This window comes from Capra hircus, chromosome 4, assembly GCF_001704415.2.
Source record: "Capra hircus breed San Clemente chromosome 4, ASM170441v1, whole genome shotgun sequence".
Classification (NCBI taxonomy): domain Eukaryota; kingdom Metazoa; phylum Chordata; class Mammalia; order Artiodactyla; family Bovidae; genus Capra; species Capra hircus.
In genome coordinates, this window is record NC_030811.1 from 71,289,394 (window position 1) to 71,316,152 (window position 26,759).

The 26,759-nt window shown below is 38.5% G+C and overlaps 2 protein-coding genes across 3 annotated transcripts in view; one reads left to right on the forward strand and one right to left on the reverse strand.

Moving 5' to 3' along the window:
• Nucleotides 1-15,917, forward strand: part of LAMB1 (laminin subunit beta 1) — a 76,393-nt gene extending 60,476 nt beyond the window's left edge. For both annotated transcript variants that reach the window (XM_018047223.1, XM_005679141.3), the window contains exons 25-34: nucleotides 127-496; nucleotides 3,218-3,402; nucleotides 4,285-4,526; nucleotides 7,039-7,242; nucleotides 7,794-7,938; nucleotides 10,597-10,804; nucleotides 11,000-11,141; nucleotides 13,297-13,473; nucleotides 15,323-15,482; nucleotides 15,611-15,917. In XM_018047223.1, coding sequence (XP_017902712.1) covers nucleotides 127-496; nucleotides 3,218-3,402; nucleotides 4,285-4,526; nucleotides 7,039-7,242; nucleotides 7,794-7,938; nucleotides 10,597-10,804; nucleotides 11,000-11,141; nucleotides 13,297-13,473; nucleotides 15,323-15,482; nucleotides 15,611-15,747 — 1,970 coding nt within the window. In that variant the 3' untranslated portion in view covers nucleotides 15,748-15,917. The remainder of the gene's footprint in view (nucleotides 1-126; nucleotides 497-3,217; nucleotides 3,403-4,284; nucleotides 4,527-7,038; nucleotides 7,243-7,793; nucleotides 7,939-10,596; nucleotides 10,805-10,999; nucleotides 11,142-13,296; nucleotides 13,474-15,322; nucleotides 15,483-15,610) is intronic.
• Nucleotides 20,474-26,759, reverse strand: part of DLD (dihydrolipoamide dehydrogenase) — a 28,389-nt gene continuing 22,103 nt past the window's right edge. The window contains exons 9-14 of the mRNA XM_005679140.3: nucleotides 25,596-25,786; nucleotides 24,791-24,961; nucleotides 24,318-24,507; nucleotides 23,715-23,852; nucleotides 22,455-22,544; nucleotides 20,474-22,367 (exon numbers count right to left, since the gene is read on the reverse strand). Of these exons, the coding sequence (XP_005679197.2) occupies nucleotides 22,302-22,367; nucleotides 22,455-22,544; nucleotides 23,715-23,852; nucleotides 24,318-24,507; nucleotides 24,791-24,961; nucleotides 25,596-25,786 (846 nt within the window). The 3' untranslated portion in view covers nucleotides 20,474-22,301. The remainder of the gene's footprint in view (nucleotides 22,368-22,454; nucleotides 22,545-23,714; nucleotides 23,853-24,317; nucleotides 24,508-24,790; nucleotides 24,962-25,595; nucleotides 25,787-26,759) is intronic.

A 26,759-nucleotide genomic window follows, 5' to 3' on the forward strand; every position in this document is an offset into this window, starting at 1 on the left:
CGGCTATCGTCTCTGTGAGGGTCATTGGTGAACTGTCGTAGGCCATTTACAGACCTTCCTGTTGTAACAGTGGCTGAGGGTTCTAACTGCCTAGTGGCTCAGCCAGCATTGCTGTCTCCCTTCTAGCCTGTGACTGCGACCCCAGGGGCATCGAGACACCGCAGTGTGACCAGTCCACTGGCCAGTGTGTGTGTGTGGAGGGTGTGGAGGGTCCACGCTGTGACAAGTGCACCCGGGGCTACTCGGGCGTCTTCCCCGACTGCACACCCTGCCACCAGTGCTTTGCTCTTTGGGACGTGATCATCGCTGAGTTGACCAACAGGACCCAGAAGTTCCTGGAGAAAGCCAAGGCCTTGAAGATCAGTGGTGTGATTGGGCCTTACCGGGAGACTGTGGACTCGGTGGAGAAGAAAGTCAACGAGATCAGAGACATCCTGGCCCAGAGCCCAGCTGCCGAGCCACTGAAGAACATCGGGAATCTCTTTGAGGAAGCAGAGTAAGTAGCTGATAAACCAGAGTAACAGCTCACAGTGTGGTTTCAGCTTGGTGAATCAACAGCGCGGTGCTTCCATCAGGAGGGGTGTCAGTGCTGTGAGGGAAAATAGATGCTGGGCATTCATTTTCTGGCAGTCACTGCTCTGGGCTTGGGGGCGAGTGGACCCAGAGTGGCGGGGACTGCCCTGCAGAATGTGTGCACGTTATATTCAGCACTTTTCTCTGCAAACAATAATTCTTGGGCACCAGAAGGTCTGGATCCAGAGACAAAGGATCTATAACAGTCACAACTGGGTTACTTGGCTAGGCTTGTGAACTAAAATGACTCACATGCTTCCAGGCTTCCCTTCTCGCCTGCCGTGGTGGGGAGGATACTCTTTTACTTTTCCCTTACAGAGTAACAAAAGGATTGATCTATGAAATGGTAATGTAATTGCAGAAAACATTATAAATATAAGTTGTTGTCATATGTTTTGCTACTTCCAGGGAAATTCCATTGCCACAAGTAAGACTCCTATTTCTAGGTTATTTCTACTGCTCAGCTATTGGTCCACTAGAGCCACGCTTCATTCGTCCAATTTTAACAGATTCCCTATGATGAAAATTCCTCTTCTTAGTCTTTCTCTGGGTAATCATATCTCTGATTGGAGAGTGTGTATTTTGCCAGTGAAAGCAGAGAGAATTGAGCTGAGTGATGCTGAACTTTTATGAGATTATTTTTCTCCCATTTCTCCCAGTTATCTTTCCTGTTCTCAAACATTCCAACTCCCTTTGCCAGAAAGGACCCTCAAAACAGCAAAATAAGATCTAGGCTAAACGACAAAACAGGAAAGGATATGGAGCATTGTGCTTCTCCAAACGCTACTGAGTTTTTATTATAGACTCCCCATTTGCCAGGAGCCGGGGAGGGGGGGTGGTTCATGGCTAAATCCTATACATTCAGGCAGTAGTACATCATGCCAGAACTACAGGAGCAATTTTGTGTGGTGAGACTTTAATCAGCATCTCTAAGAAGTCAGATGGACTTTTCATTCATCTCCAAACTGTGTATGAGAAGCAGGAAGCTAACAGCTGACATTAGCTCAAGTACCTTGTAGGAGGTCCTTCCTACAACTTCTACATTTAAAGTAACTGGTCCCTTGACTTCATGCCTCAGATCTTGTGCCTAAGATCATGTGGTTGATCAGGGTGTTAGGAGATGTCTGATGTGAGGCGATAATGCATTTAATGAGGAATTTTACCTCATTAAAAAAAGACCACAGTACAGCTCAGCCTTCTTACATGTAGCGATAACAAGCCTTAAAAGGCCCTGGTCTGAATGCAACCCCACTTAAGAAATGATTTCTTGGACTTGGTGTCATGCACCTTAAGGGAGAACAAAAAACTCTGGTATCCTTCGGGAGCCTGCCAGAAGAGCAGTTACATTCCACCAATAACTCTGAGTCTACCTTCACTCTGCATCTAATCACACAGATTGTAATCATCTCAGGAAAACTAATTTCATTTATCTATTTTCAACACAGTATCCAAGGATGCATGTTTTAGGATCCCGAGTGGCATTATTTAAAAATCTACAATGTAAGGTTTGATTTTTTTTTTTAATTAATTACAACATTGTATGAGACCTGAGGAGAAATGAAAGCCTTCTGGGAATGAACAGATTAATAAAAGCAAAGCACTGGAAAAAAAGAAACTAGCTTCAGGTCAGGAAAAAAAGCCATCAGGTTCACAAAATGTAATTTAACCCACAAATCCTTTTAAGCACTTTTCCTTTGAGTTGGGTCATGGTATTATCTCAGCCTTAACTATCATTTTTCGAATGGCCCCCAACCTTTCAGCATCTCTACATTTTCCCAGTTTTTTTTATAGGATTATATCCCTGAGAAGACAATTACACTCCATTAGGTGATACCCAGAGCTGAGGTCTTCGTGATTTGTACTTTCTTTGTGATATGTACACACATGCACACTGTATATGCGAGTAATTTACAAATAGATGCCTAAAGTACAGCTTTGGAGACAGGAAGATACAGAACAAAGGCAGTTGGGTTTGCATTCCAAATGAAATATTGTGCAAACTAAATGGTTATCATATTCCATCCTCAGTGATGCTGCTTGCTTTCTCAGGAAGAATGAAAGGGTTGCTTTGTTGGTGGAAGGTGGCTCCTTTGATGGGACTTTGTCTGAAGGGGGGTGTGCATGAAAAGCTTCTTTGCCTTGTTTCCACTGTCTTCCTGATGGCCATGGGGCTTTCTTTCTGCATGTCTCATCTTGAAGGAGATCCCTGAGGTTCAGATAGGAGTGTTTTTGGCAGGTGGCTGGGAGCCATAATTCTACACGGGAGTCACTTATGTCTTTTGAGTTTGTGGAATTGTATGGGCTTGCAGCTGCTTATGTTACAGAGTAGGACGCATGCTCTGGATCTGTGCCCATGTTACATCAGATATTCAGAATCCCTCAAATAGCCCATCTGTCACAACACAGCTGAGTGGAACTGCTGTGTTTTCCTTCAAAGCGTTGAAGAAAGAAAAATCATTCGATTTAATGTAATCTCTTAATGATAAGATTAAAACCAGTACTTGAAGATGAACTGTTACAAACTACTGAACTGGTTTGAAATTACAGAGTAATGGATACAGTATTAGTGGAAAATGTAAAAATGAGACTTCACATTTTCCCTTGAGTTTCTTGCCCTTAAGTTCATTTACCCTTCTCTTTACAGGAAATTAACTAAAGATGTCACAGAAAAGATGGCACAAGTAGAAGTGGATTTGTCTGACACAGCTATGCAAAATAACAGCACAGCCAGACAACTAGACACTCTACAGGCAGAAGCAGAAAGTCTAGATAACACAGTGAAAGAGCTTGCTGAACAGTTGGAATTTATCAAAAATTCAGATATTCGGGGTGAGCATTTTTTTTAATGCAAATACTTAATCCTGGACAATGGATTTTATTCTGTGTAACCTTTTAATGGAGCACTTTCAGAAGAAAAGTAAGTGCTTTGTAATAAATTTTAAAGCTTTTCCTCATTGAGTCTCTGGCACAAAGGAGGATTAAAGTCTTCATTCTGTCAGTGCGGGATGTGGGGCACAGAGGGATTGCATGGAGTGGGCAGTGGTCTTTGTGTTAGAATGGCATCCCATTTAGTGGGTTACCTCCTTCATATGACTTGAAAAGGGGCTCTTATAAAAAGTTAAGAAATCAAGTTGGTACTTCTGCAAATCGTTTTATATTCAAGAATGTTACTTGACCAGGAAATCACATTTGCAAATCATTTATTGATATTGTAGGCCATATTATATAGGACCCTCTCCCCCCAAAGCAAAAGAACGTAAAACACGTCAGATCACTCTCTGCATCCTGTTTTATGCATGATTGCTTGTTTTTTTTTAGCTAGTTCCTTTAAAGCCAAAACATGTCAGGCTGTTTTATGTATATAACATTAGCCATTTGAGTGGATATAAACAGTTAAATGAGAAAAGGGAAAACTCATCTGGGCATGTAATCTACAAGTTGTCTCCCACCAGCTATTTAGAAAGAACTGGATGCTTGCCTGTGTAGGAACAAAATCTTGATGACTGACTTAATTTTTTAATCCAGATGTTTGGCATCCTCCAGAGCCACAGTTAGGTGCCAGTGGAACAAAGCATATTCATTGTTCATGAGAAGAAAGTTGTATTTCTTTAAGCTTTTTATTCTTTGAATTTAAAAACAAAACCATATGGTCAGTTTAGGGAGATTGGGTACAAGGGGATTAACTGTGGGCAATTTCATCTCATGCTCTAGGAGCCTTGGACAGCATTACCAAGTATTTCCAGATGTCTCTAGAGGCCGAGGAGCGTGTGAATGCCTCCACCACAAATTCCAACAGCACGGTGGAGCAGTCTACCCTCAATAGAGACAGGGTGGAAGATTTGATGTTGGAGCAAGAGTCACAGTTCAGAGAGAAACAAGAGGAGCAGGCCCGCCTTCTGGATGAACTGGCAGGCAAACTACAAAGTCTTGACCTTTCAGCTGCTGCTGAAATGGTAAGGTTTGAGAGTTTGGCCCCAGGCTGCCATGTTACAAGAGAAAAAATGCCCTGCTTTGTCTTTAACGCTGTCCACTTTGCAGATGAGTCAGCAGGAGGGAAACCAGTCTCTGGCCCAGTCTGGGGTATCTGTGACCAAGCCAGATTAAAAACAGCAGCATGTGAGTTTCTGCCTTCCTCTCTCACAGCAATTTCTCTGTGGTACAACCAAAGAATCAGGACTACTCTCCCATGCTGCTGAACTGACTCACTTCTTATCTAAATGGGATTCTTTTTATACTGTGGACATTTTTTTTTAAACTTTGTTCTGACTTGAAGTGCAAATTGCATCCCAGTGAAGCAATTCAGAATCATTCTGAGAGACTTCCTTAAAAAAAAATAAAGGAAGCTAAAGAATTTTTTTTGATGGATAGGTTATTAAAATGTTCCTTTGTCCTAGTAACTTTACCTTGTTAAGAGTAACCTGAGACCAGCCTAGAAAGTAAATTTATTTCCCAGAAGCTTTTAAAAAATAACTCTGGAGTGAAATGAAATTGAGTGGTGAGTTTAATGGAAATCAGGCAGAAAGCCAAAAAAAAAAAATCCAAACTAAGTTTTTCTTTCTCTTGCTCCCTATTTTTCACAGAACACTTTATCTGAGAGAAGTTGCAGGGTGTTGTTTATATACCTTTATAAGGCTTCTGCTCTCTTGGCTTTAGAAAAAAGAGGATCAGTACAAGAAGGGGTAAAGTGAATTCATGGGAGGCTGGGAGTTCAGGCTTCATTACAATTTTGTCTTGGTGACAGTCCTCCCTTCCTGAAACAGACACCACCACTGTGCTGTATTATGACAAAGTTAATTGATGCCTACAAGACTGTTTTCATTACCTTAGGAAACTTGATAGCATCTAATGGAAAGTTAGGAGACCTCTTACCATTTGTTTAATATAGAAACAGAGGCCTAGAGCAATATGTACTTGCACCTAACATGAGACAAAGCTGCCATACACAGGCATGAAACGCCAGTTCTCAGTCTTTCTTCAATATTGACTCCTTCCTTATAAATTCTAATTAAAACTAATCATCACAAGTTTCTCCAAACTAAAATGAAAAGCAGCTAAGTATGCTAGAGTATGTCTGCTTTGCAGCAGGGGCACCTTGGGAATAGGTGGCCTGCGGGCAGGTTCCTCCGGCTGTTAAGCACGGGAGCCCTGCCTATGCCTGCTTTCCATCAGGTGAGTGGCCCAGAAACTTGCCACCTTCTTCCCATCTCTCATTGTATGTGCCTGTTAATAATCTTGTGAGAACTCCCTTTTTAGGTTGCACACCACCACTTTTTGTGTAGAAAGATTTTTGCTCCTTTGTTTTTCCAGGACCTTCTGTTCTGTCTTTGTGCGTATTTAGTTAGACTGATGATGTTTTCTTCCAGGCCTGCCAGGCTGATGAAATAAAACAGATCTTCTAGGGTGTTAGAATGTTTTTAGAAAGTATCCCTGAGGTCTTAAGCCTTCTTGATTAAGGCTTGTGTTCTTGTATAGCATGCAGAATACACTTTATTTTCTGAAGATTTTTATGTGCTATAAACGATACATGAAAGAGTATTATTTTGAGAGATAATAGGATAATTATCACAGAACTATTAAGTTACAATGTAGACTGTATTTTGAAAAACCACTCTTCTTAAAAGAAGTACTAGCATGCTTTGTTTGGGAGTGTTTTATTTTTTCAATATAGTATAGTTTTTCGCTCTTTTCAACATGAGCATTTTCCACAAAAAAGCTCTTAACAGTTTGTCTTCCTGCTCAGCCTTTTCTGTCATATAGCAAACCTGTAATTTATCAATTTGCCATACATATTCTACAACCAAGCCTTTGGAAGTTTCTGGCAGGTGAGAAAGCAGGAGTCTGGCAGGGGCTTTGGGGGTTATTTGGAAAAGTTATACCCACCTTTATTTTCTCTCTTCCTCTCTAATGTGGAATGTTCCCCACTTCTACTAAAAGTCCAACCAACCTACTCTCCCCCAGCTACAATCCTCAGTAATCTCCATCTGCTTTCCTTCTTACTTGATCTGACCTATTTTTGGCTGTTTTCCCTAGAGTTATCTTGTCTAAAGGCCTGATTATGGGTCTTTTATATCACCCTTTTTACCAGGACAGTTAACAGGCTACTAGGTCTGAAGAAGGTTCTCAATACCATTTTTTCTTTCAGTAAATTCAACCAGTTAGGAGAAAGGAGATGCATTCTTTGGCTTTCTTATCAGCAGACTTCAACTGGATGGAGCAGAGCCCCTATGTATGGTATTAGGGCAGAAGGTACTGAAAGCACTGATGCAGGGTTAAATCACTCTTTCCTTGGAAGGAAGCAAGCTGGCTTATCCCTAAGCTCTTTGCTCCTCTCTATCCTAAACACTTTTCCAAGCTCCCTTGCTGAGGACCACCTACACACTCTCTCGGGCCACCCAGGCCCTGCACAGCTGTTGGCTACCTTGGACTCACTCTGCACCCCGTGCTTGTTGGTTGGCTTTGTTGCAGACGTGTGGAACGCCTCCAGGGGCCTCCTGTTCCGAGACTGAATGTGGCGGCCCAAACTGCAGAACTGACGAAGGGGAAAAGAAGTGTGGTGGGCCTGGCTGTGGTGGGCTGGTCACTGTTGCACACAGCGCCTGGCAGAAAGCAATGGACTTTGACCGAGATGTCCTGAGTGCCCTGGCTGAGGTGGAACAGCTCTCCAAGATGGTAATTCAGAGGATGGCCTATTTTTAGTTATGGAGGGCCTAAAAGGGAGAAATCAATCTCCAATGCTGACTAAGAAAAGGCAAAAGTTTTTGTGAGATCAGGGAGATGAGGTTTTATTCATAGGTGGGCTAAGAATTTGCTTATTTCTCATTATGATAATTTGAAATATCTATGTTAATAACCATGGGTCCAGGGTTATGCATACATCCAGCTTTTATTTCAATTAAGCTTTTATTCTTCTGAAGTGACATTATTAACACCATGTTAACTGAAGTATGTATGTTGGAACCTGAGAAAAAGACTAAAGAACATCTTACAGGTCAAAAAACGGGGGGAAAAATTGTATATGCTAGCCCTAGCTATGTTAAGACCACTGTATAGGAACTGATATACTGATTACTCTGTCTACACAGTAGTATGGTTGAATGCGAGACATTTCTAAAACCCATGATTCCAAATACTTAAGTTTTTCATCATTTTCTGGACCATTTATAGTATTCTCGTCGGTTTGAGTGACATTGTTCCATGGGTATTTTATTCCCCATATATAGGTCTCTGAAGCAAAACTGAGGGCTGATGAGGCAAAACAGAATGCTCAAGATGTTCTGCTGAAAACCAATGCTACCAAAGAAAAAGTGGACAGGAGCAATGAGGATCTGAGAAATCTGATCAAGCAAATCAGGAACTTTTTGACCCGTAAGGAATTTTTTCATTTTACTTTTAGACATTTCTTCCTATCTTGGAATATAAAACAAATTTTTAAGAGTGTTGGAGAGGCCATAATTCAAATCTGCAGTTTTGATAAAATCAACTTCTTGATGGGGATAAAATACTTGCAAATTTTAAAGTATTTCCATATTAAGAAATATTTAATGTTTATGTTTAGTTCAGTTCAGTCGCTCAGTCGTGTCCATCTGTTTGCGACCCCATGAATTGCAGCACGCCAGGCCTCCCTGTCCATCACCAACTCCCGGAGTTTCCTCAAACTCATGTCCATCGAGTCGGTGATGCCATCCAGCCATTTCCTCCTCTGTCGTCCCCTTCTCGCCCTGCCCCCAATCCCTCCCAGCATCAGAGTCTTTTCCAATGAGTCAATTCTTCACATGAGGTGGCCAAGGTATTGGAGTTTCAGCTTTAGCATCAGTCCTTCCAATGAACACCCAGGACTGATCTTTAGGATGGACTGGTTGGACCTCCTTGCAGTCCAAGGGACTCTCAAGAGTATTCTCCAACACCACAGTTGAAAAGCATCAATTCTTCGGTGCTCAGCTGTCTTCACAGTCCAACTTTCACATCCATATATGACCACTGGAAAAATCATAGCCTTAACTAGATGCACCTTTGTTGGCAAAGTAATGTCTCTGCTTTTTAATATGCTATCTAGGTTGGTCATAACTTTCCTTCTAAGGAGTAAGCGTCTTTTAATTTCATGGCTGTAGTCATCATCTGCAGTGATTTTGGAGCCCCCCAAAATAAAGTCTGACACTGTTTCCCCATCTATTTCCCATGAAGTGATGGGACTGGATGCCATGATCTTCGTTTTCTGAATGTTGAGCTTTAAGCCAACTGTTTCACTTTCATCAAGAGGCTTTTTAGTTCCTCTTCACTTTCTGCCAATAAGGGTGGTGTCACCTGCATATCTGAGGTTATTGATATTTCTCCCGGCAATCGTGATTCCAGCTTGTGCTTCTTCCAGCCCAGCGTTTCTCATGATGTACTCTGCATATAAGTTAAATAAGCAGGGTGACAATATACAGCCTTGACAGACTCCTTTTCCTATTTGGAACCAGTCTGTTGTTCCATGTCCAGTTCTAACTGTTGCTTCCTGACCTGCATACAGATTTCTCAGTTGCATATAAATAATCTCTAATTATGTAGATATAAGACATACTTGATGTGATACCCAAGTAGTAAGTCAAGAAGTCAAATATGTACTATGAGAACTGAATTTGGAACTTGTGTTAGAGAATACATGTAATATCATTAGAACCTTAATTATAAGGATTTTTTTTGGCATTGTCCCCAAAGCTTTGTAATCCTATTGTTTTTAGGATATTTTATTTATGGTTAGATAGCTCTACACCTTAAGTATTCTGTACAGAAATAGAAAATCTCCAGGATTTGTGGTCCAGCTCATAAATGTTGCTGGTCACAGTTTGAGTTCCATGAGTGAGGATGGTTGTGGTCACAAGTTAAAACTCTCAACTGAAATGGACGTAATCAAAACAGAGATGTCTAATACATAAAGTTCAGTAGTAGCTCCATGATTCTGGAATCCATGCATTTCTCATCTTTCTGCTCTGTCATTTTAATTAAGAATATCAACTCTTCTCAGGCTTGCTCCTCCTCATTACAAGGTGGCTGCCAAAGCTCCACTTTATTGTATCATTTTTAAATAGAGGAAATCTTTCCCAGAAGTCTTTGAAAAGTCATTTCCATAAATCTTATTGGCCAGAAATGAGTACCACATGTATAGATGTCACTGATACAGTAATTCCATACAGTAATGGGACTACTGTAATTGGTAGGCTAATCAGTATTTAACTCTTGAGCTGATAACCTTACATTAACTTACAGGTTGGTACCTGAACAAAATCAGTACTCTGTTAGTAAGGAAAAAGGGAGAATAACTTAGTAAGTTAAGGAGCCAACAGTATTTGCTAAGAATATCTTATGGAATATTCTGTGATGGTCATAATTCAATTGTGTATTTCCCTGGGCTTTATAATTTTAATATTCAGTTAAAAAAAAAAGCTTAAAAATCAATGACATACTTAGAATTTAAAATCTGGTATTTTTTCATGTCTTTTCACACTTGACATTTGAAACTCCTTGAAGACAACTATATTGACTCTCTTGCTTCTCTGACTGGATTCTCTAATTTCCTGAATCCAGATAATTTATTAGGGATTTCAACACTTACATCTGCGCTTATAGCAGTAGTAGTCTTTCAACTGAAAAAGTTTTCATTGCCTTTTAGGATCAAGTTCCAGCTTTTTACCTTTGCCTGTAGAGTTTTCTACAATCTGAACCGTTCATTTCACTCAACTTCCACATAACATGCTCTGCCCATCCTCTCTCTCCATCCAGAGATGTTTTTTCTTCTCTCAAACCCTCTCATCCTTCAACACCCTCCAGGGTCTTCCCTGACAATCCCAGCTTGTCACCAACTCCAGTAGTACGCATTGTCTGCATTACTTTTCCTGTGTGTAGGTCTCATCTCTCCAACTCAAATTCAAAACCCTTAAATAGGAAGTACCTTTGCTTGGTATAACCCCACCAGGCTGAACACACAGTAGTAGATGACCGATATGGTTGAAAGAGTGAACCATCTTTGCTTTTTACTTTTAACAGAAGATAGTGCTGATCTGGACAGCATTGAAGCAGTTGCTAACGAAGTCTTGAAAATGGAAATGCCTAGCACTCCACAGCAGTTACAGAACTTGACAGAAGATATTCGTGAACGAGTTGAAAGCCTTTCTCAAGTAGAGGTTATTCTACAGCAAAGTGCGGCTGACATTGCCAGAGCTGAGATGTTGTTAGAAGAAGCTCAAAAAGCCAGGTATCTGAACACAATATTATATGCCATTTAGCGGAGCTCATTTTGTGTATCTAGCATCTTTTCTTTCATCAGTGAAATTTCTCACTGAGTGACCAGTGGGAGTCTCTCTGCATCACTTCAGGAAAGCTGGTCTTTAAAAGAAGACCAAGTACTTTTTTCTTGTTCACATGTTATCACCCTGTTCTTTTTACTCAGCAAAAGTGCAACAGATGTTAAAGTTACTGCAGACATGGTAAGGGAAGCTCTGGAAGAAGCAGAAAAGGCCCAGATTGCAGCAGAGAAGGCAATTAAACAAGCAGACGAAGACATCCAGGGAACCCAGAACCTGCTCACTTCGGTAAGAGACTGTATGGGAGAAAACATTCACACACACATTTGTCAGAAAAGCAGCACATCTGACAGTTACCTATAAAAATTCTTACAGCTGAACATCAAAGGAGTCCTTTAATAAATCTGAACTACTCCCTTAGCACAGATGCTAAAAGTCTTGTTTTCTAGGGAAAAAAGGAGCCTGAAAACAAACATTAAACCCCCTTTCATTTGCATCCCCACAAAAAGCCTTATTTCTATTTGGTATGAAACATACTATTAATTAATACTCAGTTTTAGAGCATCTCCATATGGAGAGACAGGATGGGCAGAGCAAGCTTTTACAGCCCAAAAGCAACTACATACTTAAGACTAGATTTATGAGGTGATCATTCACAAAAACTTTACTAATTTTGAAAACCACTGGAAAGCAATGAATTAAACTGTCTGCTTCTAACACCTAATTTTAGATGAAACTGATAGAGCTCTTACTTCCCAGATGGCTCAGTGGTAAAGAATCCACCTACCAATGCAGGAAACGGGTTCAATTCCTGGGTCAGGAATATCCTCTGGAGAATGAAATGGCAACTCCCTCCAGTATTCTTACCTAGAAAATCCCATGGACAGAAGAGCCTGGCGGGCTACAGTTTATGGGGTTGCAAATGAGTCAGACATGATTTAGCAACTGAACAGCAACAATAGAGCTCTTACAGCTAGACAATCTGTTTTATGCAGAATGCATGGGAAACTTACACACAGAATACCCTTAGAGCCTACCAAATATTAAAGACATTCATTAAAAAAATAATTACTCACATGGTATTTAGTGCTCTATTCTAAAAACTTAAAACTCTGAAATAGGATGCTTCTCTTACTTGCTGCCAATCCCTTTGTTTGGGCTACCTGATCAAGTTTAGAAAAATTTTATTTTCCCACCAGTCTATGTTCTAACCCTTTGCTTTATCTCTAGGTTTTTCAATCTTGTCAGTGTGCTGTTAACATGTAAATGAACTTTAAGAGACTTTTAAAAAATAACTATTTTGGAAAGCAAAATGGAAACTATTAAGCAAATTGTAGATGAGAAATTTGGCTTGATGATGCAATTTATTTAAACATGAAACCTTGGAGGGTAGGAAATGTTTCAGGTAAACAGTTAAGAAAGAAGCTCTAAACCATACTAATGAAAGCTTGACACAAAACTATTCACTTACTTACTCTTAGTGTTGTTTTCTAAGAATAACTACTCCCTAAGAATTGTTTTCTAACTAATGGGTGAACTCTCAGATCAAGAATCATTTGGTTTGAAATAGTTACAACTTTGAGCATATGTGTATACTGATCCATTAGTTATGACATTATTCTGTTATTCTACAGAATAGAACCATCCTTGAAGATAATTTTTTTAAAAAATTAGGTGCTCAGAGAAACTGATTCTTCTGTCATGGGTCAGGCTTACTTTGGCTAGCTTTAAAAAGAAAAATCAGTATTTATTGATTATACTTTGAAAAGAGATCAAACATGGACCCTCCCCAGTTGCCCAGATACTTTTTCCCTAAATAATTCTTCAGTACTTACAGCTTCCAGTTGTAACTTTCCCAGATCTATGCCACAAGACAATCCTATAGTAACTTTTCATAGTTTTGACATTCCTGGTTTCCAGTTTTTCATTAATTAGCTCAAAACACTCAAGTTAACTTTGCAGGTAGCTCCTAAAGTGCTTTAATCTCCACTACTAGAGCTTAACATTTACAGCTGACAGAAAAAAAACTAAAATTGACTCAAGTCACAGGTTTCCCACCCACATTAATTTAGAAAGTTATGTGGCTATCCCTTTGCTCTCATCAGCTTCCTTGTGAACACTCTTTAGCCAGAGTTTGCAGGTGTCCTTAAAATGCTTTCTTGGCATATCAAACTGCCTGGGGGTGGTTCAGTGAGAAAAAATTTACATACATTTCAGCCTAGACTGTCAGAAGTACTGAAAGGATAAAATATATGAGATGTAGCAGAGACTATTTTGAAGTTGGGCACTTTAATCAGCTTTCTTGAAATTTTTAGTAATTACTTGTTGTTCTAGAGCAATGGCCCAGCACCTTTTAAATCTTCCTCTACACTTGAATTCACAGCACTTGCTACCACTTCTTGAATTAATGGCTTGCTGAATATAATCCATTATATACTTTCAGATAGAGTCTGAAACAGCAGCTTCTGAGGAAACTTTGTTCAATGCTTCCCAGCGCATCAGCGAGCTAGAGAGGAATGTGGAAGAACTTAAGCGGAAAGCTGCCCAGAATTCTGGGGAGGCAGAATATATTGAAAAAGTAGTATACACTGTGAAACAAAGTGCTGAAGATGTTAAGAAGGTAAGTACAGCTTTGTTATTGCACAGCTGTGTGGGCAAGGGAGCAACTGCTCTTCTCTAGGCCTTCCTTGGGATGGACTTAACACGGTTATTCATCAGAAACATCTTGGGTGACCTGTTTTGAAACAGCAGTCTTTAGAGACAAAGATGGAAAAGAGTGGGAGTGGATATGAAAATATCCGTACATGAGATGTAGGCCCTCAAATCCAAACTTGGTTAAGGGTTTAGAAAAATGAAATTAATTTAACAAGCATATTGAACTTGTATTTCAATTAGGAAGCGCTTTATGGCAAACAGTAAATTACCTGGCCATTTGAGAAATCTTTAAAACCAGGGTAGAAAATGCTTAAAGAATCCCTAACAGACAACAGCTAGTAGGGAACCATCTCTCACCTCTTCTGTGCTCATTTGGAATTAACCACCTCTTCCTTCTCACTGGAAGGTGCTATATTTTTTTGCAGAGAAAAGTCTCAAGCCCCAATTTTTCACTAGAAGCCAAGTAATCACTCAAACACATTTAATTGTTAAATTTGTATCACTAAATATTTATCACTAAAGAAACCTTTTTAAACTTTTCAGGGGAGTGTTGAAACTCTTAAATGAATAGTAGGAAGCTATAAACTGAACGAAATCAAGACTTTTCCTAGCAGCTACTGTAGTTTTTAGGCATTAGTACAGGTAACTTCCCTATAACTTGAGTTTGGGAAAGAGAACAGCAAGTTCACTGCCCCATCTTTTTCACTGTGGGCTAGTTTCCTGCAGGTCTAAGAACATAAATCAACCAAGTAGTCATCTTACAGGACAATCTGCATAAATATTAAACTTGATTACAAATAAACAGTAAAACCTTGACAATGAAATTCTTCTATAAATAGCTATTGTTTGAACAGCGTTCCTAAAAAGAATGACTAAAATCTTGCCTCTGGTTTACTGGTTTCAAGTCACTGTCAACCCTAAATTAGTCAACGGTCCTCCCACTTTTTTCTGATGTCTAAATATTTGGATCTCGGCACACCTACCTTTGAGGAAATCTATTTCTCTAACTCTTCTTCCATGAATTTTCCTACAACACCTGCAAAGAAAAAGCCAGTCCCCCAGGGACCTACAGCAACTCCACCATGTCTTTGACATCTTTCCATTTAAAAAAATCATGTCAGGAACAAAACTCAGTCATTTGTGGAAACATGGACGGACCCAGAGACTAATACAGAGTGAAGTCAGTCAGAAACAGAGAAAAAAACCCGCTATACATTAACACATAGATATGGAACCTGAAAAAATTGATATAGACAATCTTATTTACAAAGCAGAGAGATAGAGATGTAGAGAACAAACCTATGGATACCAAAGGGGAATAGGGAGTTGGGGGGTGAGATGAATTGGGAGATTGGGATCGACATGACTTATCTATACTATTGATACTGTCTATAAAATAGGTAAGTAATGAGAACCTGCTGTATAGCAAAGGGAACTCTCTACTCAGTGCTCTGTGATGACCTAAATGGAAAAGAAATCCAAAAAGCAGGGGACACACACATACATACAGGTGACTCACTTTGTTGTGGTAGAAACTAACACAATACTGTAAAGCAACTACACTCCGGTAATAACTGAAGAATATAGACAATAAAAGCAAACAATTATGTCAATGTTGTATCTAATTATACCATTTCAAGTTAATGTCTTCAGTTACTTACTCTTCTGTAGCTTGAAACCTGAGTACCTGTGGTGATGGCCTTTAATTCAGAATGCTAGCTGTGCAAGTTAGCACCTACGTGATCTAATACTGCCACAATTGTATTACTGACACTAACATTATTACCTTTTTCTCCCAAAATGTGGAACTGCAGACTCTGGACAATGAACTTGATGAAAAGTACAAGAAAGTAGAAAACTTAATTGCCAAGAAAACTGAAGAGTCAGCAGATGCCCGAAGGAAAGCAGAAATGCTACAAAATGAAGCAAAAACACTTTTGGCTCAAGCAAACAGCAAACTGCAACTCCTGAAAGGTACATTTTTTTTTTTTAACTTGTTATTTTCTTAGAGTTTATTTAAAAGGTAAAGTACCATTCACTCTGTTTCAAGCACTTAGAGCCTTATAATAACTGCTCAGACCTTTTATTTTTATCTCCCACAGATTTAGAAAGAAAATATGAGGACAATCAAAAATATTTAGAAGATAAAGCTCAAGAATTAGTAAGACTGGAAGGAGAAGTTCGTTCACTCCTAAAGGATATAAGCCAGAAAGTTGCTGTTTATAGCACCTGCTTGTAACAAAGGAGGGGGAGCCGTAAGTAAAAGATGGCTGAGGTGACCAAAGCAAAATCATTACCTTTTAAAAACTGACTGAATGATCTTCAAAATAAAACTCAACCTATTTAATATTTTTAATCGCCACATTTTGTATGGAGTTAAATAAAGTACAAAGCTTTTATATAAATATATATTGAGTATATTTTTCCTGATTTAGCATTCATGAATTCCTTTAACAAAGAAGGCTATTTTTGTGGTATGCATTTATAAGCTCACTCATTGTCTCCATGGAGATGCTAATTTCTGTTATGTCTATAGGCCAGTATCACTCATCTGTTCGGGTCGATATCCTCCACAAATCCACCCCCAAAATCACCTCCCAGTTGGATTCCCAGATAGAAATTAGAAAGGAAGGAAGTACCCTAAGCTACCCTCACCATTTCAGTGGCTGCTCAGCTGATCCAAATCTACTGTAAATATTCCTTACTGTAGAAGAGAGAACAAAAAAGCAGCAACTTTTAGGGATGGGTTGAAACTAGAAATCAAGCACAGAGAAAGCATCAAGAAAAAAACAACTGCATGCAGACTAAACAATCTGCATATCCTAATAAAAAACCAATAGGTCAAAGAGGAAATCCAACAGGAAATTTAAAAATACCCTGAGACAAATGACAATTAAAAAAACACACATACAAATCTATGGGATGCAATAAAGCAGTGACAGCAGTTCTGAGTGATGCAGGCCTTCTTTAAGAAACAAGAACATCTCAAAAAACCTTAACCCACAACCGAGGAGAATTAGAAAAAGAACAAACAAAACACAGTCAACAGAAGGAAGGAGATAATATAAAGAAATCACTGCTAATACCACAGATTTATATGCTGGGAACTATGAAATATTAATAAAGGAAATTAATGACTCAAGGAAATGGAAAAATATCCCAAGCTCTTGGATTGGGAGAATTAATATTAAAATGGCAATACTATCCAAAGCAATTACAGATTTAATGTGATCTTTATCAAGATTCCCAAAGAATAGCAAGGAGAGATAAGAAAGCCTTCTTCATTAATGCAAAGAAACAGGAAAACAATAGAATGGGAAAGACTAGAGATCTCTTTAAGAAAATTAGAGATACCAAGGGAACATTTCATGCAAAGATGGGCACAATAAAGGAAAGAAATGGTATGGACCTAACAGAAGCAGAAGATATTAAGAAAAGGTGGCAACAATACACAGAAGAACTATATAAAAAAAAAATTCTTCATGACCCATATAACCATGATGGTGTGAGCACTCATCTATAGTCAGACATCCTGGAATGCGAAGTCAAGCAGGCCTTAGGAAGCATCACTACGAACAAAGCTAGTGAAGGTGATGGAATTCCAGCTAAGCTATTTCAGATCTTAAAAGATGATGCTGTGAAAGTGCTGCACCCAATATGCCAGCAAATCTGGAAAACTCAACAGTGGCCACAAGACTGGAAAAGGTCAGTTTTCATTCCAATCCCAAAGAAAGGCAATGCCAAAGAATGCTCAAAACTACCGCACAATTGAGCTCATCTCACACGCTAGTAAAGTAATGCTCAAAATTCTCCACACCAGGCTTCAGCAATACGTGAACCGTGAACTTCCAGATGTTCAAGCTGATTTAGAAAAGGCAGAGGAACCAGAAATCAAATTGCCAATATCCACTAGATCACAGAAAAAGCAAGAGAGTTCCAGAAAAACATCTACTTCTGCTTCGCTGACTATGCCTTTGAGTGTGTGGATCACAATAAACTGTGGAAAATTCTGAGATGGGAATCCCAGACCACCTGACCTGCCTCTTGAGAAATCTGTATGCAGGTCAAGAAGCAACAGTTAGTACTGAACATGGAACAACAGACTGGTTCCAAATTGGGAAAGGAGTACATCAAGGCTGCATATTGTCACCATGCTTATTTAACTTACATGCAGAGTACATCATGTGAAACGCTGGGATGGACGAAGCACAAGCTGGAATCAAGGTTGCTAGGAGAAATATCAATAACCTCAGATATGCAGATGACACCACCCTTATTGGCAGAAAGTGAGGAGGAACTAAAGAGCCTCTTGATGAAAGCGAAAGAAAAGAGTGAAGAAGTTGACTTAGTTAAAACTCAATATGCAGAAGACTAAGATCATGGCATCTGGTCAGATATCCCATCACATGGCAAACAGATGGGGAAACAGTGACAAACTTTATTTAGCAGGGGAGGGGGGGGCTCCAAATCACTGCAGATGGTGACCGCAACCATGAAATTAAAAGATGCTTGCTCCTTGGAAGAAAAGTTATGACCAACCTAGACAGCATATTAAAAAGCAGAGACATTACTTTGCCAAAGTCAAAGCTATGGTTTTTCCAGTAGTCATGAATGGATGTGAGAGCTGGAATATATAAGCCAAAGAATTGATGCTTTTGAACTGTGGTGTTGGAGAAGACTCTTGAGAGTTCCTTGGACTGCAAGGAGATCCAACCATCCTAAAGGAGATCCTAAGGGCCATCCTAAAGGAGATCAGTCCTGAATATTCATCAGAAGGACTGATGCTGAAACTCCAATACTTTGGCTACCTGATGCGAAAAAGTGACTTATTTGAAAAGACCCTGATGCTGGGAAAGATCAAAGGCGGGAGGAGAAGGGGACAACAGGATGAGATGGCTGGATGGCATCACCGACTCAATGGACATGAGTGTGAGTAAAATCTGGGAGCTGGTGATGAACAGGGAGGCCTGGCGTGCTGCAGTCCATGGGGTCACAAAGCGTTGGACACAACTGAGCGACTGAACTGAACTATCAAGTTACCCATGACATTTTTCACAGAATTAGAACAAACTGTAAAATTTGTATGGAACCATTAAAGACCCAGAATTGCTAAAGCAATCCTGAGGGGAAAAAAAAATCTGGAGCTGTAACGCTCCCAGAGTTCAAACAATGCTACAAAGACACTACTATAGCAGTCAAAAAGATATGGCATTGGTACAAGACATACGGATCAATGGAACAGAACAGAGTCCAGAAATACACCCACACACCCACCATCAACTTTCGACAAAGGAGGCAAGGATATACAATGAGAAAAAGACAGTCTCTTCAGCAAGTGGTGTTGGGACAGCCACATATAAATCAATGAAGTTAGAACACAGCCTCACACCATACACAGAAATAAAATGGCTAAAATGAAATAATACCATTTGCAGTAATACGGATGGATCTAGAGATTATCATACTAAGTGAAGTTAGAAACAAATACCATATGATTATACCATATGATTATCATTTACATAGGATGAGATAGTCAGATAGCATCACGGATCCACTGGACATGAATCTGAGCAAACTCCAAGAGACTTGAAGACAGAGGAGCCTGGGCTGCTGCAATGTATGGTATAGCAAAAAGACATGTCTTAGCAGCTCAACAACCACCACCACTTATATGTGGAATCTAAAATAGGATACAAATCAGCATATATATGAAACAGACTCAGATAAAGAAGAGACTTATGGCTGCCACAGCAGAGAGGGCATAGGGAGGAAAGGAATGGGAATTTGAGATTAGCAAAGGCAAACTGTTATATACAGCATGGATAAACAAGGTCCGACTGTAGAGCACAGGGAAGCATACTCACGATCCTCTGACAAGTCATAACAGAAAATATATATAGGTATAACTGAGTCACGCTGCTGTACAGAAGAAATTGATACAAGTTATAAATCAACTAGACTCCAATAAAATTTTTAAAAACCAGAGGGCTGTTACCTACAACAGGGCTAGGGTTGCTGAAGGGAATGTTTAAATTGAGCCAACGTTTAGGGACACTGCTTATGCCAAGTGGGCAGGTCTACTTAAAAGTACAGAAGGATGCTGTCGCTTCTCAGATCTTACACTGTATTTTATTTAATTTCACAATCCGGTAACAATCACTTATTCCACAGGACAAAGGAGATAACATGGACCACAACTGTCAAGCCTTTGTCAACTTCATAGCTGAGTTAGCTGGAAACAGGCCAGGCCCTACGTGACTTTTTCACACCTTCTCCTTAGAGCAAGGTTATTCTGTGTTTTCCACTTAACAACCACCCACACATCTAACACAGCTGCATTTGAAGCTGGGCCCAAACAAAAGTTACGGTTATATAAACAGCTGTAAATTCAACAATAAGGCAACTTTCTTCTGGTTCCACACATTTATTTGTCACTCTTATTTAGGTAGAAATCACAATAACTAACAAAGTGGTTGTGCTTCCTCATCTACTAGAGCATCTAAATCTTTCCCCCCTTGATTGATCTACTAGAGCATTTAAATTTTTCCCCCTTGATTGTAAATATTTTACTTACAATTAAGTAGAAGTAGAAACCTTCACTACTCCTCATTCCTTTTCAGCCGAACAACTAAAAATCTCACTTTGAAATTACTAATTTTAATCAGCTCAATAAATTGGACAACTAACAGCCCCATTCTTCACAAGTCAAGAGAATACTTAGAACTTAGTACATAACAGTAAGTGAACACTTAAAATTTGTTTTATACAGGACTTCATTCCCAGATATATTTTCACTCTCATATTGAATGAGAACCTTTAAAGTTGCATTTAACTATTATTTTGTGTCTCTACTGCTAGTAGTCCATACTAAATTATATTTCACTATTCCTTAATCAGATCTTTCTACCTAGAGTAGAGGACACATTTGAAGTTTAAATAAATTAGCACTTCACAGGATATTGGGATTTCAGATTTTAAAAAGATTCAGTTTATTACCAATACTAGGGAATAGCACATTCAGACCAACATTCTTACAGATTAACTGAAAACTCTGAATAAAATATATTTTAAAAAAGTAAAGTTACTGGACAACAATCAGAAGTAGGTGTGGGTGGGGGTGGGTAAGCTTTTCACTTGAGGGCAAATCCCAGGAAGTGGCAACTTGAGCAGAAGCCAAGTTTTACTGGTTAAGGACAGAGTTTGGGGAAAACAACAGCAATTGAAATGAGGGGAAGAACCCCAAAAAAGACAGGTCTAAAAAATTCTGCACATTCCTCGTCCAGCTGCTGACTCACCTGTGCACTACACGTGCATGGCACAAACTTCAGGCAGCCTCAGTGAAGCTGAAACAATTGAGTAGAGATTTCAGCTGCGTTCCCCTCCATCCCACACACATAAAGACAAGAGTCTGGTGTTCAATCAAGTTAACTGCTCACTGAAAAATTCAATATTTTCCAGAGGTAACAGAATCCAGTCTTTGAATGTACTGATTTATAACGACTGTAATATAATTCAAGACCACTGGACATGTGAAAAAAAAGGAAAATGTGACCTATATGTAAATAAATTAAAACCTGAAGGTTACTAAACATTTTCCTTTAATCTCCGATCAACTGATACCTTATTCTGCACAGCCTTCTGCTTATAAACTATATTCTCCAAACTTTCCTTAATATACGTATCCTTTAAATTGCCATCAAGTGCACTCAATTTGACGAATAAATGTGAATGACACAATATGCAGAAGTCTCTTTAGTATTTAACACTTATTTAAGTGTTTTAAGAAACAGTAATTTTAAATATTTAATAAATATTACTCTTTGAAGAAAAAGTCAATTTTACCCAGCCAGGATAAACTTAGGAAAAGAAAGACTATTAAAGATTCCCTTACGTTGCTTCTCCAAAAATAAATGCTAAACATTTAGTAGGTATTGCTAAAACAGATGAAAGGATAATGACCTTTTAAATACCTTAGTATTGTCCTACAATGTGGAAAGAAAAGATATATCCTGGTCTATAAAAGCAATAATAAAGAGTAACAAAGAAAAATATACACTAGAGGTAGTCAAAAAAACATCGGACCATCTTGACATCCACTCAGAATAACCAGTAAATGAATATTTAAGACATATTTATTTCCGTGTCTTCATTTTCCACTGTAATACATTGCTTCTCCATCTGATACTTGATTTTTGTATATACACTGCCTTACTTTGGTTAACTGTATAACTATACTTTAGACCTCAACAGAATCTTAAAAATCTAAACAAAAATTTTACCTCTAACCACCAAGACATTGGGGATTAAAATAACTGAGATCATCATTTTTTATTTACATCAGTTTATACATGTTTCCAACTTCTTCTAATGACTGTTTCCAATGTGAAAACCAAGTTTCAAATAACCTGATCACCTTGGTTCAAACAGAGCTGTTCACATACCATACTCCAGCTGCATCCATGTAAGTAAATCCTGTATCAGAGATAAAAGCTACTTAACATAAATTCAGTGACATTAAACCCTTCATAAACAGCATGAAAATATGGGCTGAAGAAAATTTTCTAGGAAGCTACTATAAGCAGCTTTTTTCTGCAGATATTAATGCAGTGAAACAATATTAAATTTATTTAAAATATAGATAAGAGACTTCAATTCTGTCCAAACCTATTAAATACCTTCCAAAAGTTTCATAATTCAGTCCTAGAAATTTTTGCAGCTGTGAGCATTTCCTGTTCAGAAATGTGACCTCTACAAAAGTCCCCAGGAAATTTCAGAAAAATATAATCTTCTAATTTAAAAGTTGATTGATTTGCCAAATGATGCAGCCAAGTTTGCTTCTCTAAAAGCTTCTGATAAGGTCTGAAAGGGAAGAAATTTAGAATTAAAAACCAAGTATTTGTGGGTCAGAAGAAAATTTAGGTAGCCATTAATTGTGTGTGCTGTTACCGGATGTGCATGGCAGACTCTAGCTATATCTTCACAGGATGCTCCATATTCCAGTGCAAGGGCAGCTTCATTTACCATTTCACCAGCACCCTTTAAAACAATAAATCAAGAAGTAATTCTGTTTCTATGGCAAAACAACTACCATCTAACAGGACAGATTAGAATAGTTAACTGCCTCCAGTTGGAAAAATCCCAACAGAAAAAAGTAGCACAGAAGAGCTTGGGCTCTGAAGAAAAATGGCCTGGACTCAAATCTTACCACTTAACTACCTCAATTACTCACTGACTCTGTCCTTCATTCCATTTACTCACCTTAAAAATGGGATGAACAATACCTACTGCACAGAGCCCTGAAAACCCAAGTTAATGCATGTATTTAGGAAAAACTGTTACAGAGTAAGCACTCAAATGTTCTATTATCATCACTGATACATCAGATACCTAGGGGAGGGCATACTTCAAATGCAGTGGTAGGAAAGGCTTCTCTTGCTGCTGCTGCTAAGTCACTTCAGTCATGTCCGACTCTGTGCGACCCCAGAGAAGATGGCAGCCTACCAGGCTCCTCTGTCCTTGGGATTCTCCAGACAAGAACACTGGAGTGGGTTGCCATTTCCTTCTCCAATGCAGCAGAGTGAAAAGTGAAAGTAAAGTTAACATTTGAACCAAGCTAAATAAGCCAGTCTTACAAAGATCTGGAGACACAGGATTCTAAACAAACGGTCTATAAGCACGAAGGCTTTAAAACAGGAACAAGTTTTTGCCTATTAAGAAATTGTGAGAAGGTGCTCTCACTTTCTGAGATGGCCCACACTCTGTGGAGTATGTTTCTCTCTAAATAAACCAACTTCTTATCTATCAAAAAAATACAAAGAAAGAAAAAACTGAGAGAAGGCCCATGAGACAGGGAATTAATGAGCAAAGAGAATGACTGGAAAGAGATGATGTCAGAAAGATAGTCAAGACCAAAATTCAGTGGAGCCTTGGGTGTAAGTCTGAAGTGGAAAGGACCACCAGAGAGTTTTAAGCAGGCAAACGGCCTGGTGTGTGTTTTAAAGGGATGGCTTAGTTGCGGCATGGAATACACATGATATGATAGGCAAGACTGTCAGTGCTAGAAACAGTGCACAAAGAGGCTATGTTCAAACTTCTGCTAGTACAGAACAACCTCAGAATGTAACCACTAGGTGGTTTTAAATTAATGTACTAAACAGCAATGCTTTCCAGAAATCCTAATGGGATTTCTGGCTTTACAATACTCACGGGTCCTAGAATATGTGCTCCCAATACTCTGTCTGTCGATTTCTGCCCAAGAATCTTCACCATGCCATCTGTGTCAGCGTTTGTCTTAGCTCTGCTGTTAGCAGCAAATGGGAATTTCCCAACTTTATATTCAATACCCTGTGAGAGACAGAAATTAAGAGCTTACATAAAATTCTCAAAAAATTCATTTCCATTTGCTGAAATCATCTACCACCTATCAGAACTAAATCCCAAGAAGGCAGTTCTTCACAAAGCATATAGAAGACCAAAAGGTTTATCACAGAAAAATATTTTGGAAACAAACATAAGTAAATTCAAGTGTCAGGCCACCTGGATATACTTCAAAGTCAAATATAAGACCTCTAGAATTACTAATTTTTACTTAAAAATAAAATTTAAAAAATAATAATAAAAAAATAAATACAGGCAAGCAAATACTCTCTCCTTTATGATACTAATAAAGTAAAAAATAATTCAAACTTACCTATAATGTTCTACATAGTTATTAAAATGTATTAATGCAATAATGAAAGGGTTCTTAACCACCACTGTCATTAAGTCAAATCACACATGAAGAGTAAATCCACCCTCATTCAGAATTACCTCTTCTTTCAACTGCTCTTCTGATTTGCCAACCCAAGCAACTTCAGGGTGTGTGTAAATCACCGATGGTACACAGTTGTAGTCAATGTGTACAGCGCCACCAGCCATCCCTTCAACACAGATAATGCCTTCATCCTCTGCTTTGTGAGCCAGCATTGGACCAGCAACCACATCACCAATTGCATAGATACTGCCACAGAGATCAAAAGAAACAGTGAACTTCTGAAATCACAGACACTCTTCTTCTGTTATGCCAGAGTCAAAAACTATGAGTTTCCAGTTAGTAAATCACTGAAAAATAAATACAGCTCTTCCAAGTCCAAGTTCTACACTTTGCGTAATGAAAAATTCAATTAATTATTTTTCTTTTACAGGTTATAATTTTACTATTCTTCCCCAAAGCCATTGCATTTTTAAAGCATGACAAGTGTTTATTTAAAATTACTGAAAATGCAGGTAGGTATGTAACTTACTTTGGAATTTTAGTTTGGAATCTGGTATTCACTGGAATTCTACCTCTAGGATCCAGCTCAATTCCAAGCTCTTCCAATCCCAAATTCTGAGTAAAGGGTCGTCGGCCGATGCAAACCAGCAGTACATCACAAGTGATGACTTCAGCTTTACCACCAGAAGCAGCCTCAATACTAGGTAGTAAGCAGCATATAATTATAAAACACATCTACATGAACAGCTGACAGATACTGGAAACTCAAGACCAGACATTACTCAAGTATTAATGACCCTTTTGACAGTCTATTTTAATCATAAATAAAACATAAACAGGGTCAGGCAATGAAAAATGCACATATCCTCTAGAGGTTTATCATTTGAACCTCACAACGAAAGGCTATACTAACATGGTTTAAGAACACAGATCCAAGCTCAAGTAGTGCTTCTGCCCCCACCAGCTACGAGACATTAAGCAAGTTACTTCAGTGTTAAATAAGTAGAATACCAGGCACACAGTATGCAATCTAATCAATAATCTTACTGATTTCCCCATGCATCTGTCTAAAAATAATGATTTTATTGAATGTTGAGAGTTTAAATTGTTCTGAATGTATACTATGAAAAAGTACATAACAAATGAGAACACTGGGCTAATTTTTCTCTCATCAATGCAAGCATGAATTTCAGAGGGCTGACTGGATAAGCAATACAGAGCTACACTACAAAATAAAGTGGTACTAAGTTATAAAAGATCTGATTCTTAAAGCTAAATGTTTTTCTTAAACACACAGAAGGATACCACAGCAAAAACAAATGTGGCATACTTACGAAACATCAATTTTTCCATCTGATTTCTTAGTAGCACCAGTAACTTTCGTGTTTAATTTAAATTTAAATCCTTGTTTTTGAAGGATACGTTGAAAGTTTTTAGATATTTCCATATCAATTCCAACACCACCAACATGACCCAAAAACTCAACTGCTGTCACGTCTGCACCAAGCCTTTGCCAAACTGAGCCCTGCAGACAATAATCATGAAAATAAAGGCTCTGATAGCAAATGTTTAAAAAATCATCTTAAACAGTTTATTGTAAGGTATTTTCCTAGGTTACTATGTTCCTATTAGAAACTCTGAGGTTTAAAATTAACACTGTGACAAACGTGTGTAACTTCATACATTTATTCATTCAACATTTACTGAACACCTACTAACTGCTAGGCACCATTTTAAATGGTAGGTATACATCAGTGAACAAAACCCTGCCTTCAGAGACCTTAAATTCTGATAGAGAAAACAAACAAGTTGAATTTATGCAGAGGATAGTAAAGTGTAATGAGGAAAACAAAGCTGAAGTAGAACCAGGACTACTGCAATGAGAAGGACTGCAATTCTCAATGATGTGGTCAAGGGGAGACCCTCAGGGGGAGCGACAATCGCACAGACTTGGGGAAGGAATGAAATATGCTGGTAACTGCGTCAGAGACAGGAAAGACTGTGAGACGGAAGGCTCTGAGGGGGAAGAAGTAACCGCGTTTTGCTCATTACTGATGCTTGCAAAGTATTAGCTTCATATTTTATCTTCTCAAGATAAATACTTACTTTTTTCATTCAAATTATAATTTAAACTAAATGCTAACATTTTGTTTTAACAACATTTTAACAATTATAACTTGTGAATACTTGTATGTCAAATATGAAATGAAACCTTCAAACTGGCAATATGAAGATAATTTTACAGCATTAAATAAACTATGAAAAGCTATGAATATACCCTTTGCAACAACTTACATTAAAATCACCTAATAATTTAAAATTTATTTTAAGACTTTGGCAACTAAATTAAGTTCATGTATTTATTTTTTATATTTCATGAATTTTGGGGGTGAGAGCTGAGTTAACTAGCGGCAATACAGTGACACTAAAAATTCAATAACGAACATACACAAAAAATAACTCAAAATTATAGACCTAAATGTAAAATCCAAGACTGT